Consider the following 21,180-nt stretch of genomic DNA (forward strand, 5'->3'; position numbering starts at 1 on the left):
TCTAATCCATAAAGGACTCAAGCCATTTTACCGAAAATAAAAACCAAATGCCTTAGGGTTTTTCTTTTTTAATCTTTATTGGTTTTTCTGCTTACAAAAGTAATACATGCTGCTTGTAAAAAATTCAAATATTAGGGGAATATGTAACATGGCAAGTACAAAGTCCTCCACATTCTCAGCCCTCCAGAAAAAAAGCTGTCCACAGATTGGTATAAAAGATAGTTGTTTGGGAGTTTTGGTTGTTTTGTTTTTTGGGGTTTTTTTTTTTTTTAAGCGGTAGTTCTCGATGGTTTTTGCAAGACACACAAACTCGCGTTAACATTCATCCATATAACTTCCTCTCTCGGGTGCATCCAAGGTTGGGCCATTTTCCTGGCAAGACAGCAGGAACCCCGCCCTGTTCAGTCCAATTCAAGAAAGTATCTGGTTGTGTATGTGAGCTAGAGTGGTAGATATTATTGAGGTAACCGTAGGCCCCTATTAGTTTATTCTTTATATGAACCAATAAAAAATTTAATTTTTTTTTACTATTATTAGTAACAAATTCCTTGTGACACACACCATAACGGATGGCCATATACGGCCGCGTCGTAGCATTTAAGTGCCAAGGCTGTAAAGGATTGCTGTGGTAGCTGGTCTGAACTGCCTGTCATATTATTTGGGGGATAAGCAGCTTTTCTCTATCCCCACGTTGGAAAGAGCTTAAAGTCTGGAGAAAAGACTTTAATTTCGCTATAAGGCAGGATTTCTTATCAACAATAGCAATAATAATAACTACTATTTATTGAGTGCCAAATATTTCTGTATGATGTGCATGTGTATCTACATAGAATACATACACACAATAATCATTTATGTGCTGTATCATGTCTACATTATTTCACTGGATCTTCAAATATGAAACAGAGGCTCAGAGAGGTGAAGTAATTTGCCCAACCTTAAGAATTGTTAAACGTTGGTGTTAGTCATCTTAAGGTCAAAAACTCTACTCGAAATTCTATAAAATGAAGAAGAATGTTCTAGAAGGTTGATGATTTCTTACAATTATAAAGTACTTGGTTATAAAGTAATGACGTATAACTTCCAGAAAGATATCTTGACATCGGTTCTCAGTAGTTATGTAAGTTTAACCAAATCATTTGTGTTGTGTCCTTTGCATCCTTGGTGAGTGGTGGCACACCAGTCATAGTATGTTCCTGATGTTTGTTATTGGAGAAGGTTAGCTTGGCTGAGAACTATGGTGGGAAATGGGAAAAAAAAAAAAACCTAAACTTTTGAGTTAAACAAAAAAGACAAAATGTGTCCAAATCCCAGCCTTCCATCTCCCTAGCTCTCTGACTTTGGGCAAGTTATTTAGGGTCTCTGAGCTTCAGTTTTCTCATCTGAAAAATGCAGATGATGGTGATGGTGATGGTGATGGTGATGATACCACCTTCCTCATAGGGTTATTGGAGAAATGGATATAATGCCTAACACATTATAAGCCAAATACATGTTTCATATTATTATTGTTAGTTATAAATCCATTAGATTATCATGACATCACCTTTTCCCCCATTGAATGGGTACAGCTCTTGTACAATTGTATTTTTTAATTCTTTGAGAGAATGGGTATTTTTCTCTGGACTAAGATATCTCCCCAAAAAGGTACTGAGGAATAAGTGAAGTGTTAAGAATGCCATTGTCTATGTTCTTGTCCCTTTTATAATGAAAAGTAAAAAGCCAGCCTTTTCTCAAAGTACAATGTGAAATGACAGCCCAGCCCAAGGACCACTTGGCTAATTAGCACACTTGCATTCCAGGATTTCCTGACTCCCCGCTGCCACTTGTTGTCAGCTCCTTGAAACCGCAGAAATTTGCCTCTGCAGGTGTGGAGAGCGTGCTTGAATTACTTAGGGTGCGTGAGAGAGCAAATTATTTAGGCAATAGAGCAGAAAATGTGGGCAAATTAGAATTTTTCATAGCAAGATTGTGCATTGTTAAGCCAATTCATGATTATATGTGTACGTCTTGCTTCAGATATTCTGCTACACAATGAACGTCTTTGCTGCGATGAATATGTATGTGGACTAATTTAATCAATATACTTGTGACAGTAGTGGTGTCTGACAGAACTCATCCTTTGAAAGGCTGGCTGAGTTAATGTGTGCAGTATATATATGGGCCAAGACTCATAATTTGTCTTAAAAGAAGATTATTTTGAAAAGACACAACACTGCCTGTTAGAAAATGAAAAAGCCTGAGGGATAGAAAGCAAAGGGCAAAAGGGATTTTTGTCCTTTTCCCTCTTACTGGTCTGGAAACTCAAATTTAAAGAACTAAACTGCTTTCCTTTTGAAAAAATATTGCAAGGCATTTTTTTCCTTCATTGATACATTTGAATTCTGTGAATTGACTAAAAGGTGGAGGGAAGTGGCTTTTATGCATTGTTGGATTAAATGGAAGGTTGAGTAAGTGCCCCGCTCCAATCTGCAAATGTTTGCTTTCTGGAAATATCAACACATGTGATCAGATCACATTCAGACAGTTTGCTTTTTTGGAGCAGGTGGATTTTAATCATTTCCTAAAGAGCACTTGCAACTGAAATTGTCTTCTGAGATAAGAGAGCCACCCGGGGGGTAAGCTAGTAGAATAGTTTAATCTGGCCAATCAGAACACCTGAATTTTGCTTTGGAGACTGCTCCCATCACCTTACTATGAGATTCCTAGTGAGGCTTTTCCAATTCTGATTCTTTGGCCAACATTGTCCCCTAGAACTAAGCACAAACACAGCGGGAGTCAAAGGTCTGGGTAAATGACCCCTGCTTGAAAATACAGGTCAATATACAGTGAGTCCATTCAGACTAAGCATCTTGGCCTCCATAAATCTTGTGAAATATGTCTCGGGCTTGAGTGTCCTCCAGATCTGAAGACCTGGGAGCTGAAGCAAGGCTGAACCCCAAGAATTTGGGAGCCTGACTCAGACCAGCAGAGCTATGCAGTAGTTGGTACCAAACTCTGGGTTTCTGCTACAACCACCCTTCACCAACCGCCCATTCCCCAGCCCGAGCCAAGCCATGAGTCATTCTGAGGGTGGAAGTTCCGGGCCCGGATCCCAGGGCTCCCCCCATCATGAGCAGACCCCTCTGTGCCTTGCACATATCACTTGCAGGATGACAGGAGCCACTGGCAGGTGTTTGGGTCTTACCTATTAAGGTGATGTTTACATCATCATTTCACTTCTCATGGATAATCCACTGTGACCCCAGGCAAAATGAACAGCAATGCGTTATTCTCCATTCGATCTAGATACAGCTTTACTCAGCATTCCCAATATTGGAGGGCCTTCATATCTTTTAAAGAACTAAATAGGTGTGCTTGATCTCACTATTGTTAAGCTGGAAGGAAGGTAACTCTTGAAAGGTCCAAATTCAGCACTAACATTGCTTTAATTGCCTCAGGTAGTTTTGATACAGACTTAAACTATAGGGCCTAATGAGGTTCATCTGTGTCTAATTTCTGTGATTACGGCTTGAGGTAAGACGTAGGAAAAGCTCAGTGTCCGTCTTTTTATTTCACATATAAATTTTGTGTAATAGATGGTCCAGATACTTCGTGTTGCCTAATTATTTTATTCCTTAGGGGTTGGGGGAGGGGGGGCGGAGGCTGGTTCTCATTATAGACTACTTAATTCATATGGGAAAATCCAGGCCATCACTCTCAGCTGACATCACCTTCCAGAATGTCTCTACTACCACTTGGCTTTTGTGTCTCAAAAAGGTTGGACATAACTCTATCTAGATCTACAGACACTATGTGACACAAAACTTGGCCTTGACTATATTAAAAATACTGGAGAAGCCATAAATGTGAAGCATTATTAGAGTTCACATTTCATAAAGAATTTCCTTGAAGAAATCAAACAAGACATCAAGATGTGGTGGAAGATTTAGAAATGATCATTTTTGTTAAATGCAACCTTATAACACATTAAGCTGTGTAACTCAGAGTAGACAATATATGAAAACACCATTATGTACATATTAGAAAACCTCCCCATTACAGAAAATGTACTGGATGTAAGATGTCAAACAATCTTTAATTCTGGACAATGAAGCCCAGTATGTCAACACTAAAAGCGATCGACATGAAAAGGCCTCTCCTTCTAGAATAGCTTGCACTCCCTAAAAGTCACTGCAGTCCTGTACTAGTCCCCTTGAAAGGAAGTTAGCAGGTACACATGGTTTATAATGAGGTTAAATCCAGTAATTTAATGTATGCTGTTTCTGAGTATCAAATGCAAACATTGCATCAAATCCACAGTAAGAGGTTGTGGAAATTATTCCAGGATATGGGATTACGTTAGAACTAAGAGTGGGCTATATGTATAAGTGTGTTACTTACATCGTGCAACATAGCCCTTAGGTTAAGTCATTGCTTTGTGTAAGGCGTGGAGCCAGTTTGGGGCTATATGGAAATGAAGTCCACTTATGCTCTTGCAATTGTGTTTGTGTGTGTGAGTTAGTAATCTATGATACTATGATATCCATAGTGAAGCCCATGAGAAATAAAATTTAGCAAAATGGAACATTCCGGGTAAACTGGTGAACGTTGCCATCCTGTATCTCCAGCTCAGTGTTGATCTTTATTTCACATACAAATTATATTTAATGGGTGAGCCAAGAACTTTGTTTTGCCTAATTACTCTATTCCTTAGGTTATTTTTTTTAATCCTTAATTTTGTTCTTTCCAACCAACTGTGCTAAAGATCTATTGTGTTTGCTCAGAAATGTGCTTTGTCATCTTTGAGAACTTTGGTGTCATGTATATTAGTCTTTGGGTGGTGTTCCAGTATGAGGCATCTTCAAGTAATCAGTTGGATAGAAACACACACACGCTGTACCAGGCAGTCAATTTCCAAATTGAAGAACTCAGAAGCTACATATACGATTGTTCAGGATTCACCATTATTAAATTCAGCTAGGATATTAACTTAATGGTTAAAAGGTTTTGATCATACACAAATGGACTGATTTTTAACACATGGCAGCTACATTAATTAAAAAAGATGATTAAGGCATTCTTATCTTGCCATCATATGTAACTTATTAATATTTTGAGTTGAATCATTTTCCTAAGCAGTCTTGACTTTTTGGAGTATATTTTTTTCCCTACCAGTGGAGCTACAGTGCTCAGCCAAGACAGATTTATGACCTTTTAAAAATAATGATGGAAAATGAGATCGGAGGAAACATTTTAGTATCTGCTTTGCTCTGAGGCCTAAACTGCGAGCTCTCCAGTTCTTGAAGGCTTTGAAATGCTGATTCCAGTCTTCTTGTGGGTTCTTAAACACCTTCTCAAATGACCCATTTTAATAACCCGAAAGCTATTATATAACGAGCAGCCATAATTTAGTCCAGGGCTCTAGGGGGACCCTCACAGTTCAGCAATGAATAGTTAATGCAGTATAATGTTTAGCAGGTTATTAGTTTTCACTATACAAATGCTGATCAGGGAACGCTTTTATAAGGTGTTTAAAAGAAAATGTAATTAACTGGTTGCGTGCTTCTGTTGCAGCTCAAATTGAAATTATTCCTTGCAAGATCTGTGGAGACAAATCATCAGGAATCCATTATGGTGTCATTACATGTGAAGGCTGCAAGGTAAGCCTTTTTAATTGTTGTTGTTGTTTCTATTAATGCTGGAATGTATCTTTGCGATGTTACTTCTGCTATGTCTAAAAATTCAACTCCCTGGCATTTTGAGTGATGAGAAATGACAGGACGGAATAAATATTTTGGTGTTAAATTATAATTAAGGAAGTCGTATATATTTTTATGCCTTCCATCAAACTAACAGGAAGCTAGAGGAAAGTATTTGAGCATTGCTTGTCACTTCCAATCCTGGAATTGACTGAACTGATGAACAATCCCTTTTGGGTTTTTTTTTTGTTTTTTTTGTTTTTTAAAGAAATGACTCTGGATTTCTGTAGTGTCCCTGTTTTAAACTTTATAAGAAAATATTTCCAATGGTTTAATCAGAATGTAATCAGAATCTTATTGTTGGCACACATATGTTGATATATCTAGCCAAATTACAGCAAAGCCACTGGATAGAACTCGGTTCTGGTCCTAATGCCACCACTGTCCCTCTTGCTTGGGCTTGTTTTAATCTTTTAGTGACTCAGTTTCTTCATCTATAAAGTGGGCATAACACCTGTTCTTCCTACCTTTTAGAACTATTCCAAGGATAGCGTGAAAACCTGTAAATAAAAGTCCTTGCAAACTGAAAAGTGCTATTTAAATTGAAATATTTTCATTCTTATTGCTGTTGTTACTACTTAATTATCGCTGGTGCTGATCGAGGGCAATACGTTCAGCACAGGCATAATGTGGGAATGGGAATAGAGATGTTTATCCTCATCATTCAAGACCTCCAAACCCAGATTGCCTCTGTTATTCAAATTTCAATTTATTAAGATTTAAATCCTCCGGCTTATATTGGAAGGGCCTTGAGACAGCTTACAGGATAAAACAGTGCAAAATAAACAGGCAAGAAGCTATTTAAACATGCAGGAGGCCTCTGAGACAGTTGATTGCCACTGAACCAGGCCTGATTAGCCCTAAGGCGTTTTGAGGCTAAGGCAAAAAAATAAAATAAAATCCACAAATTTGGTTAGCTTTCCTTCAGTGAAATTAGAAAATATAATGTCATAAAATACAAAATCACCTTCTGATAACAAATAACTACTGGGAGATTTCAGGGAAATTTGCCTCGTAATTTCTTTAAGTCTTTGTTTTACTCTTAATCATGGTAACATGTGTTGCTTTGTACGCACACAGATCCGCTGTATTGATCCCATCTTGGTGCTTCTTGAGCTTTCTGCACACCGCCAAGCACGCTTTTTTTTTTTTTTTTTTAATCATCTGCCTTTTAGGAATAAGGGGTTTGCTACTTAAAGGGGATTTTGAATTGTTCATCGTTACATCAGTCCTCAAGGCCTCAGGTTCTAGATTACTAAGAAAAAAAATTATGTCCTTTTACTTCTTCAATTTGCCCTCCCTCAAAATTAATCAATTAGGTAAACAAAAGTAGACACAATGAAATCAACTGCGTGACCTATGCCATCCCAGGATGTAAGGGAGGGGTGGTCTGCCTGCAACGACTGACATCCCATTGATTTTCAAAGTTAATTCAGCTGACGTGGCTGGGCAGCCGTCACACTTCACCCCCACCTACTCTGTGCTCACACCTCGTCCTGCTGGAAGATGACCCAGCCTTTCTCGGTGAAGGGAATATAGACGGCGATGCCCCCTGCCAGAAATTCCAAGCAAACATGATATTGTGCGCTGCACAGCGCCTGGGTATTTCCTGAAGTGGACAGGGTCCTGGGCATTACCCACGTGTCCCTTCATTCTGCCTGAGAAGCTGAGTACTCTCTCTGAGTCTCTTAGTAATGCCACGTGTCGTTTTCTGTGCCAGCCAGAGTGAATACCTAAGAGTGGCATCTGAGTCAGGGCCAGGGTAGAGGTGGGGGCCCCCTCATATGAATACCCAACAATTCAGAAGATTAATTAACAACAGGCTGTTCAGTAAAATCAGAATTGTCTGAGAACCACTGGGTTTACATAGGCATAAACAATGTGTTTTCTTTTTACTCCCAATGTTTATTCATGACAAAAATAACAGCGATAAGAAAACAAAAGGCACAAGGTGCCTAGGTGGCTCAGTCGGCTAAGCGTCCAACCTCAGCTCAGGTCATGATTTCTCGGTTCGTGAGTTCAAGCTCCACATCAGGCTCCACAGTGACAGCTTGGGATTCTCTCTCTCTCTCCCTCTCTCTCTGGACCTCCCCTACTTGCACACATGTGCGCTCTCTTTTTCTCTCACTCTCTCTCAAAATAAATAAACTAAAAAAAAAAAAAGAAAGCAAAAGGCAGCTATTATTTCATAGTTATCACTTTTCTAGATTCCCTTCCGGATCTCATACCGCCTCAATGCCAAAGTGAGGGTTTTTTTGGTTTTTTTGTTTGTTTGTTTCTTGGTTATCTGTGGTTCTATTCTCCTGTCCTGTTGACTTTATACACTGGAAATCACAAAGACAAACAATTAAAACTTAGTTTTATTAACAGATTGGGCCTATGCCCAGCCTGGGACCAATGCAGGGGTATGTGTTGATATTTGATGCGCATGGTATTTGCTCTGCAATTATAATTTCTCTCTGCTATAATTAATATTTTTATCTCTAGTTGTGGTGAAGTCTAGAGACTTCTGCTTTTGCCGCTGATGTTAATGATTTATCATGCTCTAACCAGGTGAGGGTGGTTACAGCATCATAAATTGTAAATAGTTTATCTCTGTGATAGGATCATTAGCCATAAGGATAATTTCTAATTATATATATAAATAGATATCTAATGAAAGGAAGGAAAGGGACTCAGTCATTTTTGGAGCTAATCACTTTGTGAATGTATTTTAAATTGCATTTTAAAGTCAACCACCTGAAACCATTAGAAGCCAGAGAACCTATTTAATTGCTGAGATGATCATTTATTTTACCACATATTTACTCAGGTAAGCATTGCACATCAACAGCAAAACTGATAGAAGTTTCATAGCTGTTTCTCTGCTTCTCGGGTGTTCCCAGCTCACCCTCTCCATGTCCCCTTTGCTACCTGTGGAGAGACAGTATTGCGTCACTTATGATCTGACTCTGGAACAAGACTGCCTGGGTTTGAATCTAATTCTTCTGTTTACTGACTTGAGCACCGACCCAACCTCTCTGTGCCTCTTTCCCGTCTGTAATATCAAGATAGTGATTGTAGTTATTTCCTGGGGTTATCACATGCATTTAGGTAAAGCGCTGAGAAAAATGCCAGGCGTATAACAATCACTCAGTAAGTGTTGGCTGTTGTTATAATCATTCCTAGCCAAATTCCACATGCTTGAGTCATGCTACTGTAGTCAGCTATCATTTCTAGGACAAGTAGGGGTCAAGTCTTAATTTTGTGACCATTTGCTATTTGTTATGCAGACCTTGCTAATAAAAGCAAAATAATGAGAACCACCCCCACCTTGGGGCCAGGCACCATATAAGAGCTGTAAGGGGTCCAAAGACATAGAAGACCTGATCCTTCCCTCAAGCAGTTTATGATCTAGTTGTAGAGATGAGGTCTGCATAGGAAAAGCTAAATAGTAAAGCAAGAACTAAATCCTAGATTTAGTAAGCCAGAAAAAAAAAATTTAAAGGGGGGAGGAAGTTCAGGAAGAGATCCACCCATTTAAGGTCAGTTGAATTTTGACAAAGATGCCAATTTAATTCAATGAAAGAAAGATGGGTCATTTCAAACAATGTTGCTGAAACAACCAGACATTAATATGAAAAAGGAAAAAATTAACTTCACGTTTATATCTTTCCCTGAAAGCAAAAATTAACTTAAAGAATGTACTAACTGGGGCACCTGGATGGCTCAGTGGGTTAAGCATCTGACTTCAGCTCAGGTCATGATCTTACTGTTTGTGAGTTCAAGCCCTGCATCTGTGCTGTCAGTGCAGAGCCCGCTTCAGATCCTCTGACCCCCTCTTTACCCCTCCCCCACTCACATGTGCCCACATACACATGTGCTCACTCTCTCGCTGTCTCTCTCAAAAGTAAAATAAAACATTTAAAAAAAGGGTCAGAGGAGCGCCTGGGTAGCTCAGTTGGTTAAGCATCTGACTGGATTTTGGCTCAGGTCGTGATCTCATGGTTCATGAGATCAAGCCCCGTGTTGGGGCTTGGGATTCTGTCTCTCTCCCTCTCTCTGCATCTCTCACCCCCTGCCCCACTCACTCTCTCTCTGTCTCAAAATAAATAAACATTTTTTAAAAGAAGAGGAAGAAAAAAAAGAATATCCTAAGAAAACGACATAATGCTGTATTATTTCTAGAAGGAATCATGTTTTTGTAACAATAGACATACAAATATTTCCTCAGACCACACACTGAAGTCCTTACCTTATTTTAAAAAATAATAAATTGGACTTCATCAAAATTGAAAATTTGTGCCCTTCAAAAGCTATCATTAGTAAAACGAAAAGGCAAGCCATGTACTGGAAGAAATAGAAGGAAAAAAAGCCAAATCTGAAAATAAATAAAAGGACAAAAATAATAATAAAAAGGAACAATAACAAGAACCATCTCTTCACAAAACCCGGACAAGGAGCCAATAAACACATGGATACAGTCTCAAGATCTCTAATCGTTAGGGAAATGTAAATAAAACCGCAGGGAAATACCATGACATATTCACCTGAGAGACTAAAATTAAAATAGAACAAAACAGCAGCAAGACGAAGAAGAACAAAAACTCTGCGAATGATAAACCTGATGAAGATAGAGAAACTGGTGAATTTCCCAGTCTCCTGTCATCTGGGGGCGGGGCTGTGAAGTGGCACAGCCCCTCTGAAGAAAGGTGGCATCTCATAAGCATCAACCTAACATATGACCTCACACCCGATCCTTGGTGTTTCCCGGAAAGAAACACAAGCACCTGTCATGGAAAGACTTTTCTGTGAGTATTTGCAGCCCCTTTATTCACAATGTCCACAAAGCTTTGGAAAGAACCCAAATGCCCGTCAAGTGAAAAAGGAGTAAAAGTGGGTGGTGGATGGATAAAGAAGATCCATAGAGTGGAATGCTGTTTGGCGATAAGAGAGAATGTACCCTGTATGCACAAAACAACATTCTGGTAAATGAGAGAAGCCAGAAACAGAAGAATACATACCGTAGAATTGCACTCAGAAATCATTCTAGAAGAAGTACCAATCTTAAATCTATAATGGCGGAAAGCAGATATCGTTACCTAGAGCCAAGGTGAGGAATGACCGCTAAGGGAAGGACACTTTTGTGGTTTGTGGCAATGTTCTAAGGTGGCGGTAGTTACACAGGTGTGCCCATTGTCAGAATTCTTCAAAGTGGACTCTTCACTTAGTGGTGCGTTTTTGTATTTAATTTATGCCTCAGTGAAGTTCATTTAAAATATACATAAAAATGGGGCTCCTAGCAGTGTCCGATTCTTGATCTCGGCTTAGGTCATGATCTTGCAATTCATGGATTCGAGCCCTGCATCGGGCTCTGTGCTGACGGTGCGGAGCCTTCTTTGGATTCTCTGTCTGCCAATCCCTCTCCTTTCTCTCAAAAAGAAATAAACATTTAAAAATAAAATAAGGGGCACCTGGGTGGCTCAGTTGGTTAAGTGTCTGACTCTTAATTTAGCCTCAGGTTATGATCTCACTGTTTATGTGATCAAGGACCATGTTGGTCTCAGCACTGACAGCACTAAGCCTGCTTGGGATTCTTTCTTTCTGCCTTCCCGTGTGCACTCTCTCTCTCTCTCAAAATAAATAAATAAACCTAAAAGTTTAAAAAAAAATAATATATGCACATAAAAAGAACAAAATCCTGGAGTAATGTCACAGTCTATGATGTGGCACAAACAGCACATACCCACTAGGCAGCAAGAACCCACAGACGGGAAAGTCTTGGTTATATTTTGTGGACAACATATAATCCGGTTTAAGTGGGGCAAAGGGTAGCTTTCTGTGGACACTGGAAAATAAGGACAAATAGGTACGCCATTCCCAAATTTATAAAGAGTCCATTATGCCAAGGTTTTTATTACGAAGGTACTTTACTTGTTCTCTTGAAATAATGAGGTAACAGTATACCAGCCTTGGTCATGTCTTGAATGTTGCATCTCAGAAAAACATAGATAATAGGTCTGCAGGGGTGTGGGTCTGTCACTAAAGATATTTTTTAGGTCTTGGAACAGAATTGAGTCTTAGCACTGGATAAGTTAGTAGGCGGGTGTGGGGTAAACTGAGGCAGGCCTGCCTGGGAGGAGGGGCTAGGCCATGGAATGGGCAGGCAGAAGAAAAGGCCAGAAGTAAAACAAGAGGCTGCAGATATTAGGGTTGAGGTTCAGTCTTCAAAGTGAATAAAACTGCTGAAGTGTTTATAGAAAAATGGCACTGGTTGAGGTTTCCTTTGAGAAATGGCCCTATTTGTCATTCCACTTCCCTTCCCAGCTTCATTGTTAGATACAGTGGCTGCTCAGATGATGATGAAGAAAAATTTATCTCATGATAAAAAACACAGGTTTTTTTTAAAATCTATATTCTTTAGATTTTGTTGGATATACAGTTTCAACTTTAACTTTTTAAATAATAATGTACAGTCAAGTGTTGGAGTTAGCAAATTGATTTCTGATTACATTTAAGACCTTTTGCTCTTGATAGGGTAACAACAGACTAGCGTTTGTTTGTCACATACTTATTCATCAATTAATATATGTAAGATGATGTCTTATGCAAAGTTTGCTTTTCCACCCAGAGAATTTGGAGGAGTATCTTTGCATTAACAGTATGCTATCTGAGGGGCGCCTGGGTGGCTTTGTTGGTTAAGCTTCAGACTCTGGATTCTGGCTCAGGTCATGATCTTACGGTTGTGGGATCGAGCCCCACGTTGGGCTCTGCTGAGCATGGAATCTGCTTAAGATTCTCTCCCTCTTCTTCTGCCCCTCCCCCCTTGCACATACACATGTTCTCTCATATGCACTCTCTCAAAACAAATGATTAAAAAAAAAAAACAATATGCTATCTGAGGTTAACAATAAAAAGCCTTTCAAAGATAGCCAGAGTGCAAAATTGGTACTTTTCTTTTTTTCTTTTTTTTCCTGAAAGAGTTAAAGCAATTTCTGGAGCTTTTTATGTTTTAGGCTAAAAAGAAATGTCCATAAATATTCCATTTAGGCTCCAACTGTTTCTTAGAGGATTTTAATATTTTTATTTCAGTTGTGAAATGTTACTAGCTTTGGAGCAATTTTATCCACTTTTCAACAGTGATATATTCCTGCCCAACACTTTTATTTTTTCTTAAGTTTATTTATTTTGAGAGAGAGAGAATGTGTGTGCATGTGTGCAGGGGAGGGGCAGAGAGAGAGTGAGAGAGAGAGAATCCCAAGCAGGCCCCACGCTGTCAGCACAGAGTCCGATGCGGGGCTCAAACCCAGGAACCATGAGATCATGACCTGACCCGAAATCAAGCATCAAATGCCCAGCCGACTGAGCCACTCAGGCATCCCTAACCCTTATTTTAGTGTTTTAGAACACCGGGACCCAATATTAGAGCTAGCCATTTAAAACAAAAATTAGACTTGGCTGTTTCTGCATCCTGTGACATCAGGGTTTCGGTTCTGTTATATACAGGTGATAAGAAAAAAAATGTATGTAGCTCACTCTTCCAGTCCTGTGATGAAATACACTGGTAGTAGAGTGTGTTAAATTCCAATGTGCATCCAGATGATTTGGATTTTTTTTTTATTGTTGTATTTTTTGTTTCTTTGTTTTGGTCTTAATCATGTCTCAGTAACTACTGCCCTTCCTCGGCTCACAGGCAGTGCTGGGCTTATGGCCTTGTCCTCAGCAGGGGCTCTAACGTAGTGTCCGACTCTGGGCAGGGCCCCTCATGCTTGCCTGGGGAATCCCTGCTGTTCAATGTGTTCGTTTGGATTGGGTCTGAGTGTCACAGATCACAGTATGCCAAAGCAGACGTCTACGCTTACCAAACATGACACGTGAGGTCAGCTTTAATCAGAGATCATTTGCACATACAATTCTACAGGGAGGCCGGTCATTATTGAAGGAGAAAGTTGTTCAGGAGATCTGTGATTCCATGATTTATTGCTACCAGATGTATGCTTGTGGAGCTGTACCAGCTAACTTTTGCGAATGAGGTTGCCTATTCTTTTCTGAAGAACAAATTCTCTTCTTCATTTGCTTCCTTGGGGAATATTATTCCTGCCCCCACCCCCCCCCCCCTGCAACTTAATTCTATCATTTCCCTCTGCCTCTTCCTGTCTCTGATTTTAATCTATTCATGCCCTCTCCTCCCCCCTCAGTAAGATTACGTTGGCAATTATTTTTTCTTTCTTTCTTTCTTTCTTTCTTTCTTTCTTTCTTTCTTTCTTTCTTTCTTTCCTTTAAATACTTAACTCTCTCCCCATGTTTATCCAAAGATGTTTCTTCTTCCTCGCTCCCATATTTCTGAATATTCTCAACAGAAACTTCCCGAGAGAAATAAAATTGTAACAGTTCATCTTTTACATAAGGGATTCTCTGCTGTGACAGGGACACACACACACTCTCTTCAAGAGCTCCCCCCCCCATTTCAATTTTTTAGTTGTATCGGAAAATACAATAATTTAGGCAGGCATAGGAGCATTCACAATAAATCATAGAGTTATGAATAAATCTTGGTTGTCAAAAGCAAATGTGTAGCCGTTCCAAAGCGTCTGCCATTAGAATTCAGCAAGGCAGCTGTCAGCTGTTTTCTTGTAATTAAACAGCCAATGAACAGCTAATTAAGACATATGTGTATACAGAAGTGGAAGTGGGTATGTTAATGAACTGTAGGAATCAATTCATTAAGTGAAAATTGTCAAAAGACCAAACATCGGATCAGCATTTCAGCCTATGCCTTACTGAGAAGGAGCCCCAAACAGGAGGGGAGCCCCCTCAGAGCAAGATCCTCTGAGCACCTTTCCAACCACACCCATCGTCCTCCGTCCAGCCAACCCTCACCTTTGGGCAAAACTATTAATAACCCCCATAGGCAATGCCATGTTTATTAAGTAGATCCAGCAAATGAAAATGTTTTCCTACCCATATGTAAACCTGGTATTCAGTACCCTGCGAAATGTCACCTCCCTCTCCTGTGTCTAAACCATTATGCGGAGCTTTGAGTACAGAACTGAAAAGTGGGCCTTTTGCGTTTATTTGTTTGGTTTTGTTGTTTATCTGCTTTTGTTTGATCTGCCTGACGTGTTTGCCTCAATGCTTTTTTGGTACTGTATTAAGAAGCCTACGGCATTTAGAATAAGATGCACCCAGGATTCAGCCCTTCCCCTTACCTGCTGTGCGACTTTGGACACATGGCTTAGCCTCTGTGCACTCTGATTTTCTCATTGTAAAACAGATACCGTAATACCCACTTTGCAAGGTTGACGTGAATTACGGACCCATAATGTTTGCAAAGTGTCCTACAAAGTGCCTGGTATTGAATAGGTGTTCAGCATATGATTGTCACCACAGGTTTTAATCAGTACCATCTTTTTTTCCCTCTGGTCATTCATTCAACAAGTATTTGTTGACTTCTTGAAGTACTGGGTTAATTACTGGAAAGAAACAAAGCAGTCAGTGAGGGAGACCTGGCTCTGAGCGTATACATGGGAGGGGCCCCTCAACCAGTCTTGGAAGGGGCAAAGTCAGAGAAAGTGATTATCTCAGTGAATTCTTAAGAGAAGGGGAGAGGGGCGCCTGGGTCGCTCGGTCGGTTGAGCGTCCAACTTCGGCTCGGGTCGTGATCTCGCGGTTTGTGAGTTCAAGCCCTGCGTCGGGCTCTGTGCTAACAGCTCAGAGCCTGGAGCCTGCTTCGGATTCTGTGTCTCCCTCTCTCTCTGCCCCTCCCCTGCTCATGCTCTGTCTCTCTGTGTCTCAAAAATAAGTAAAACATTAAAAAATAATAATAATTTAAAAAAAGAGAAGGGGAGAGCTTCTGGGAAATGGGGGTGAAATTGGGGGGTTGTGGGGGTGGCTGTCCTATGAGGAACTGTGAACACAGCAGTTTAGGCTTGGCCAGAGTATGACTTTGAGAAGAGGAGTGAATGTAGGAGACAGTTGCCTGGATAGGTGGTTGTGGCCTGGTCAGTAGTAGAGAGCTATTCAAGGGCTAATAAGCAGAGAAGTGGCCTGATCAGGTTTATGTTTTATTTATTTTTTTTTTAATTTTTTTTATTTTTTTAAATTTTTTTTTTCCAACGTTTTTATTTATTTTTGGGACAGAGAGAGACAGAGCATGAACGGGGGAGGGGCAGAGAGAGAGGGAGACACAGAATCGGAAACAGGCTCCAGGCTCTGAGCCATCAGCCCAGAGCCTGATGCGGGGCTCGAACTCACGGACCGCGAGATCGTGACCTGGCTGAAGTCGGACGCTTAACCGACTGCGCCACCCAGGTGCCCCATCAGGTTTATGTTTTAGAAAAGATCTCCAGTGACTGTATGAAAATGGATTGGAGAGAGTGTGAATGGAAGCAGGAAGTCCATTTGGGAGGCTGTATAATAACCAATTCAGGAAATTACAGATATGAAGCATTGAGAAAATTGCAGTAAAGATGGAGAGAAGTAGATGGATTTGAGAAATATGAAAGTGGCAAGAAACAGCCTAATACGGTGACTGCTTGGGTGGGGGAGGGGAGGAGGCAGAGATGCAATGAAGCTTATCGTTCTGCCTTGAGTAACTGGGATGAAGTTGGTCCCTTGGCTGAGCAAGCAAACACCGAAGGAGACAAAGCTAGGAAACAGGCGGTGGGTTGGGATATGTTCTGTTCTGGAATGAAGACAAAACCATTCAGCTGAAGTTTCTAGAGTGTGTGTGTGTGTGTGTGTGTGTGTGTGTGTGTGTGTGTTACAGGGTTGGGGGTGACAGGGCTATAGAAGGCCAAGCCACAGCTTTGGCGAAAGGCGCATCCTAAGTAGGGAAGATTCATTCAGATAGTGTGATGGGAATCTGGGGAAGAACTGGGTTCAGTGCAGTCACTTGCTGGTCAGTTTTTAACAGCTGACTCATTGGAAAACAGTGTCTGTCTGTATATACCAAACTTCAGTGTATGTTTCATGGATATGTGACACAATTTACAAGTAGTAAAATCTACAATATTCTTCATTATAAACGTATAGACAAATGGTTGTCACTAAATGCCCCCAGTGATCTTTGCTGAATTCCTCCATCCATAGGTACAGTTGTAGTTGATGACAGACTGTAGTGCCAACATGAATGTTGATACTTTCATTTACATTAATGAATAAGAGGAAAATGAAATAAGGAAAACGTGTTTTGGAACTTCACTCATTCATCAGTGATGACATGAGCAACCTCTTTCCAGAATCAGATAATAGTTTTTAAATACTAGAATACTTCCTCACATTTGTTGTGCTATTCACAATGTGGTGGGTATAGACATTGTGTACTTTTCTTAATTTTTTATTTTTTTTTAAATGTTTATTTTTGAGAGAGAGAGAGAGAGAGAAGGAAACAGAGTGTGAGTGGGGAAGGGGCAGAGAGAGAGAGAGAGACACAGAATCTGAAGCAGGCTCCAGGCTCTGAGCTGTCATCACAGAGCCTGACGTAGGGTTCGAACTCATAGACCAGTGGATCATGACCTGAGCGGAAGTCAGATGCTTAACTGACTGAGCCACCCAGGTGCCCCAGAGACATTACATATTTTAACTTTAACCCACATTATTGTTTTCTTGATCACTTTTTTTTAATTTTTTTTTTACATTTATTTATTTTTGAGAGACAGAGAGAGACAGAACGTGAGCAGGGGAGGGGCAGAGAGAGAGGGCGACACAGAATCCAAAGCAGGCTCAAGGCTCTGAGCTGTCAGCACAGAGCCCGATGCAGGGCTCGAACCCACGAATCGTGAGATCATGACCTGGGCCGAAGTCGGACCCTTAACCAACTGAGCCACCCAGGCACCCCTTCTTGATCACTTTTTAAATCTAGACAATAGGAAGAACAATAAATCAAGCCCTGATTTGTAGCTTTTGCCAGTTTCCATGGTATAAATACTCCCAGCACATGGTCAATTTGAGGCCTCCCAACCTGACATCCCATTGAAGACAGAGCAGGGAAGACAGAGCAGGGAAGATTCACTCACAGTAGCACACCATTTGTAGCAGCCACACCATCTGGATATAATTGATGTAAATAACCTCAAGAGCATGGATAATAGCAAAATAATAATAAAATAATGAGTTAATTTTTAATAATGGCTATGTTTAACAATTGGTTCACAGAATTCCTGAAATTTTAACACTCTGCTCTTGCAACCTGCTGTGAGGCTTCTCCCATACATCATGGCCTCAGTCCCAGTCCTGGGGAACTCCAAACTAGTAGGACTGGTGAACAATTTCGTAGCGTAAAGTCAAAAGTTAGGCAAGAGAATTTCCCAGAGGATGGAAGCAGAAATGGAAAATAAAACTCAATGAAAGGCACTTTGAAAGGCTAGGTAAAATCAGGAAGGAGACACTGGAGAGTTGTCTTTGAGGCTGTTGAAATTGATACAAACAGTTGGTGTGTATGAGGAAATCAAGACTGTGTGGCATCACTTTTGTTAGCCCAACACTTGAGGGAGAGATACTTAAGTGAGACGGTACCACGCTTAAAATTAGGACAGTGGTGTTTGAGTCTTAGTAGTAATACTTAATCAGGCATGGGACAACCTTAAACCAGTCATTAACCATTCTGAGCTTCATTTTTGTTATCTACAAAATAAGAAAACTAGAGTAGATCTTAACAAGGGAAAGGCAGTGGAGTCTTCAGGAGCCTTTGTTAAAATATTTATCATATAAAAGTGATACCTTTTGGGGTTTTTTACCTGCAAAAATGGCACTTTCATATTGTTCAAACTATATATGTGTTCAGGACTATATCCCCAAAGGTTCTGGTTCAATAAATTTCAGGTGTACTTTTTAAACGCTTCATGGGTGATTCAGATGCACCATCTGTTTGAGAACTACTGAACCTGATAATCTCACAGCTTCCTTCCAGTTCTAAAGACCTGTTTGTATTACTCTCATTTACTATTTGCAGTAACTGCACGTTGGTATGCTGCCACTAGGTGGTGATCGTGTGCCACAGTCACACCAAGTTCTGCTACCCTGAAGTTCTCTCTGGTCAAGTCCACCATGTTCACAATGGCACATCTCCATGTATTTTGACATCCATAAAAAAATGTCTTCTTTTAAAAAAACCAAAGAAGTAATTCATGAGCTCATCTTTTGGCAATACAACTCCAAAATTATGAACTTAATATCTTTTCTAGCTAACACATAGCTTCGGCACTTTCTCTCTTCTTTATACATACCTCTTCAGTTCCACCCAAAGCTCCATGCACTGGCTTGTGCTATTTACCCTCTCTGTGTGGCCTCAAACTCCCCCAACTCCTAGAACTTGTGTCACAGCTCACTCATTTCTCACTCGGACCCTCTACAGGATTACTCCCCAGTCAGTAAAATCCTTTACTATTTATGAACGTATTTCTACCTCTACCTTTCTTCCTCGTCCTTCTTGCTCTTCCAGTCCTCCTCCTCTGAGAAACCCCAAGGAATGCTGAAATGAAGGGAGAGCGAGAGAGAGAGAAAATGAATGAATGAGTGAATGAAAGAAAGAAAGAAAAGAAAAAAAAGAAAAGAGAAGAAAAGAAAAGAAAAGAAAAGAAAAGGGAGGGGAGAAGAAGAAAGAAAGAAGGAAGGAAGGAAGCAAGACCAAGTCCTAATTCTCTCTGAAATGCAGAGTTCAGTGTTTATCTGAGTCATACAGGCTTGCCCTCTGTCTCTCTTCATGGCTCTCACCTTATAACCCTACTTGACCCATCCCATCTGGTATGTGATAGCTCCCCTCGTGGGCATGACTCTGTTGTCTTAGTCCAAAAGGAACATCTCTTCTCTGGCTCTTACCCACTCCTAGAACTTTCAGCAGACACTTGCTCAGCTGACCCAATGAAGAATAAATGGTGAGAAGAGCATGGTATGTCTGTTTGCTTGCCTGCTTTTCCCAATCCCTTCAAAGCTGACACATCTAAAGAAGTATAGTTGTTTTCCAAGCTGATAGCGTGGAAGCCAGACATTAGTTCCAGCCTCAGTGCCATTGCTCAAAGCACATGTGGAATGCTTCATGGATTTTCCTTGCGATTTATGGCATAATTACTCAGACATCTTTAATGGTACATGTCTTTAATGATTCATTGTCCTTGAAGTAAGTTTGCTGTTATTTGTTGTTTTGTTTTCCAAGTAAGCCGAAGTAATGTAGACCTAAATAAGGTGAATAAAAGGAGACGTGATCTTCTGGTCAGAAATGAGGGGAAATTGTGAGATCATGGGACTGGTTTTCTCATCTGACTCTAACCCACATCAGGAGGTGACTGTGGAAGAGAAATCTGTAAAATGCCTGGGCAGTGCCCTTTCGTCTGCTAAAGGGGCTAACCTGAAGGAAAACAGCAATTTCAGAGTATATCAGTCTTGCTGCTTTATTCATATCTGTTTCTTTGCCTAAGTTAATGGTTGCCCTCTATGAGAACAAGCAAGTGGGAATCCTTTTGGCATGCAAGGGAAGCAGAAAAATAAAAAAGAATGAAAGTGTGAGTTCTGGAATTAAGCCACATGCATTCATCCCCTGCCTTTACCCCATGCAAAGGTGGAGCTCTGAGCAAGTCATTGTACCTAAAACCAAGGAATTGATGATGCCTTCCTCATACTGCCCTTGTTATAATTAAATGATGTCATCCACGTAAAGCACAGGGTGCCTAGCACATAATCACTGTTTCAACAATACCTTCGATTTGTTGTAATCAGGTAGGTAAGACACACAGATGCAAAAATGTCATGAAGGATGAAGATTTTATACTCACAGGTCCCTAGGAAAAAGAGGTGCAGCATGGCATGCAGGGGGGACCACAGTGGGAAGGACCAGGATCAGTCAGGGGTAGAGGGAGCAAGGGGAAAATGTGGGCAAGAGCCTTGTTGTGATTTCCCCTAGAAAGGAATGGGCAGGGCAGGATAAGCAGGTTTAAGATTGGCTAGTTTTCATAATTTTAGCCAGCTCTGGCTGCCCTAGTTGTCTGGTACCTGGTCCTGGGGTAATTTGGTCAGGGCACTAGTGGCCCAGAGTGTGAGAGCATTATAGAGGAGGTGTTTGGGTATACGGGCTCTGGATTGGTTGGTTTGCCTATGAAGAGTGTGTTCCCAGGCAAGTTGTTTGAGATGTCTAAGAATTAGCTAGCCCTGGGAAATGTAATCTCTCCTTGGGTCACAAGGCCCCAAGATGTCAAAGCATAAAAAGTATGGAATAAAAACATATGGTTAATACAAGTACTCATTAAAGTTTTTCAGTCATTATCATCATCATCACCATCACCATCCTCTCTCAGTGTTCTCTGGTAGCAGAGCAAATTGATGGCTTCTATGCAAGCATTCTGGAACTTACTAGTGATGGTTGATACTAATTTGAATTTAGTAAGTGCAAACTAAAAAGTGGCATCCTTTTTTGTTAATGACCCGAACATTATTCGAGAGCTGTATCTAGTTCTGAATTTCATATTTT

General features: G+C 40.5%; 1 protein-coding gene across 1 annotated transcript in view; it reads left to right on the top strand.

Annotated features, from left to right (window-relative positions):
* RORA (RAR related orphan receptor A) overlaps nt 1–21,180 on the top strand; it is a 97,788-nt gene that overhangs the window by 52,881 nt on the left and 23,727 nt on the right. Inside the window, exon 2 of the mRNA XM_030318042.2 lies at nt 5,557–5,642. Within this exon, the coding sequence (XP_030173902.1) occupies nt 5,557–5,642 (86 nt within the window). The remainder of the gene's footprint in view (nt 1–5,556; nt 5,643–21,180) is intronic.

This window comes from Lynx canadensis, chromosome B3, assembly GCF_007474595.2.
Source record: "Lynx canadensis isolate LIC74 chromosome B3, mLynCan4.pri.v2, whole genome shotgun sequence".
In the NCBI taxonomy this organism is placed as follows: Eukaryota; Metazoa; Chordata; class Mammalia; order Carnivora; family Felidae; genus Lynx; species Lynx canadensis.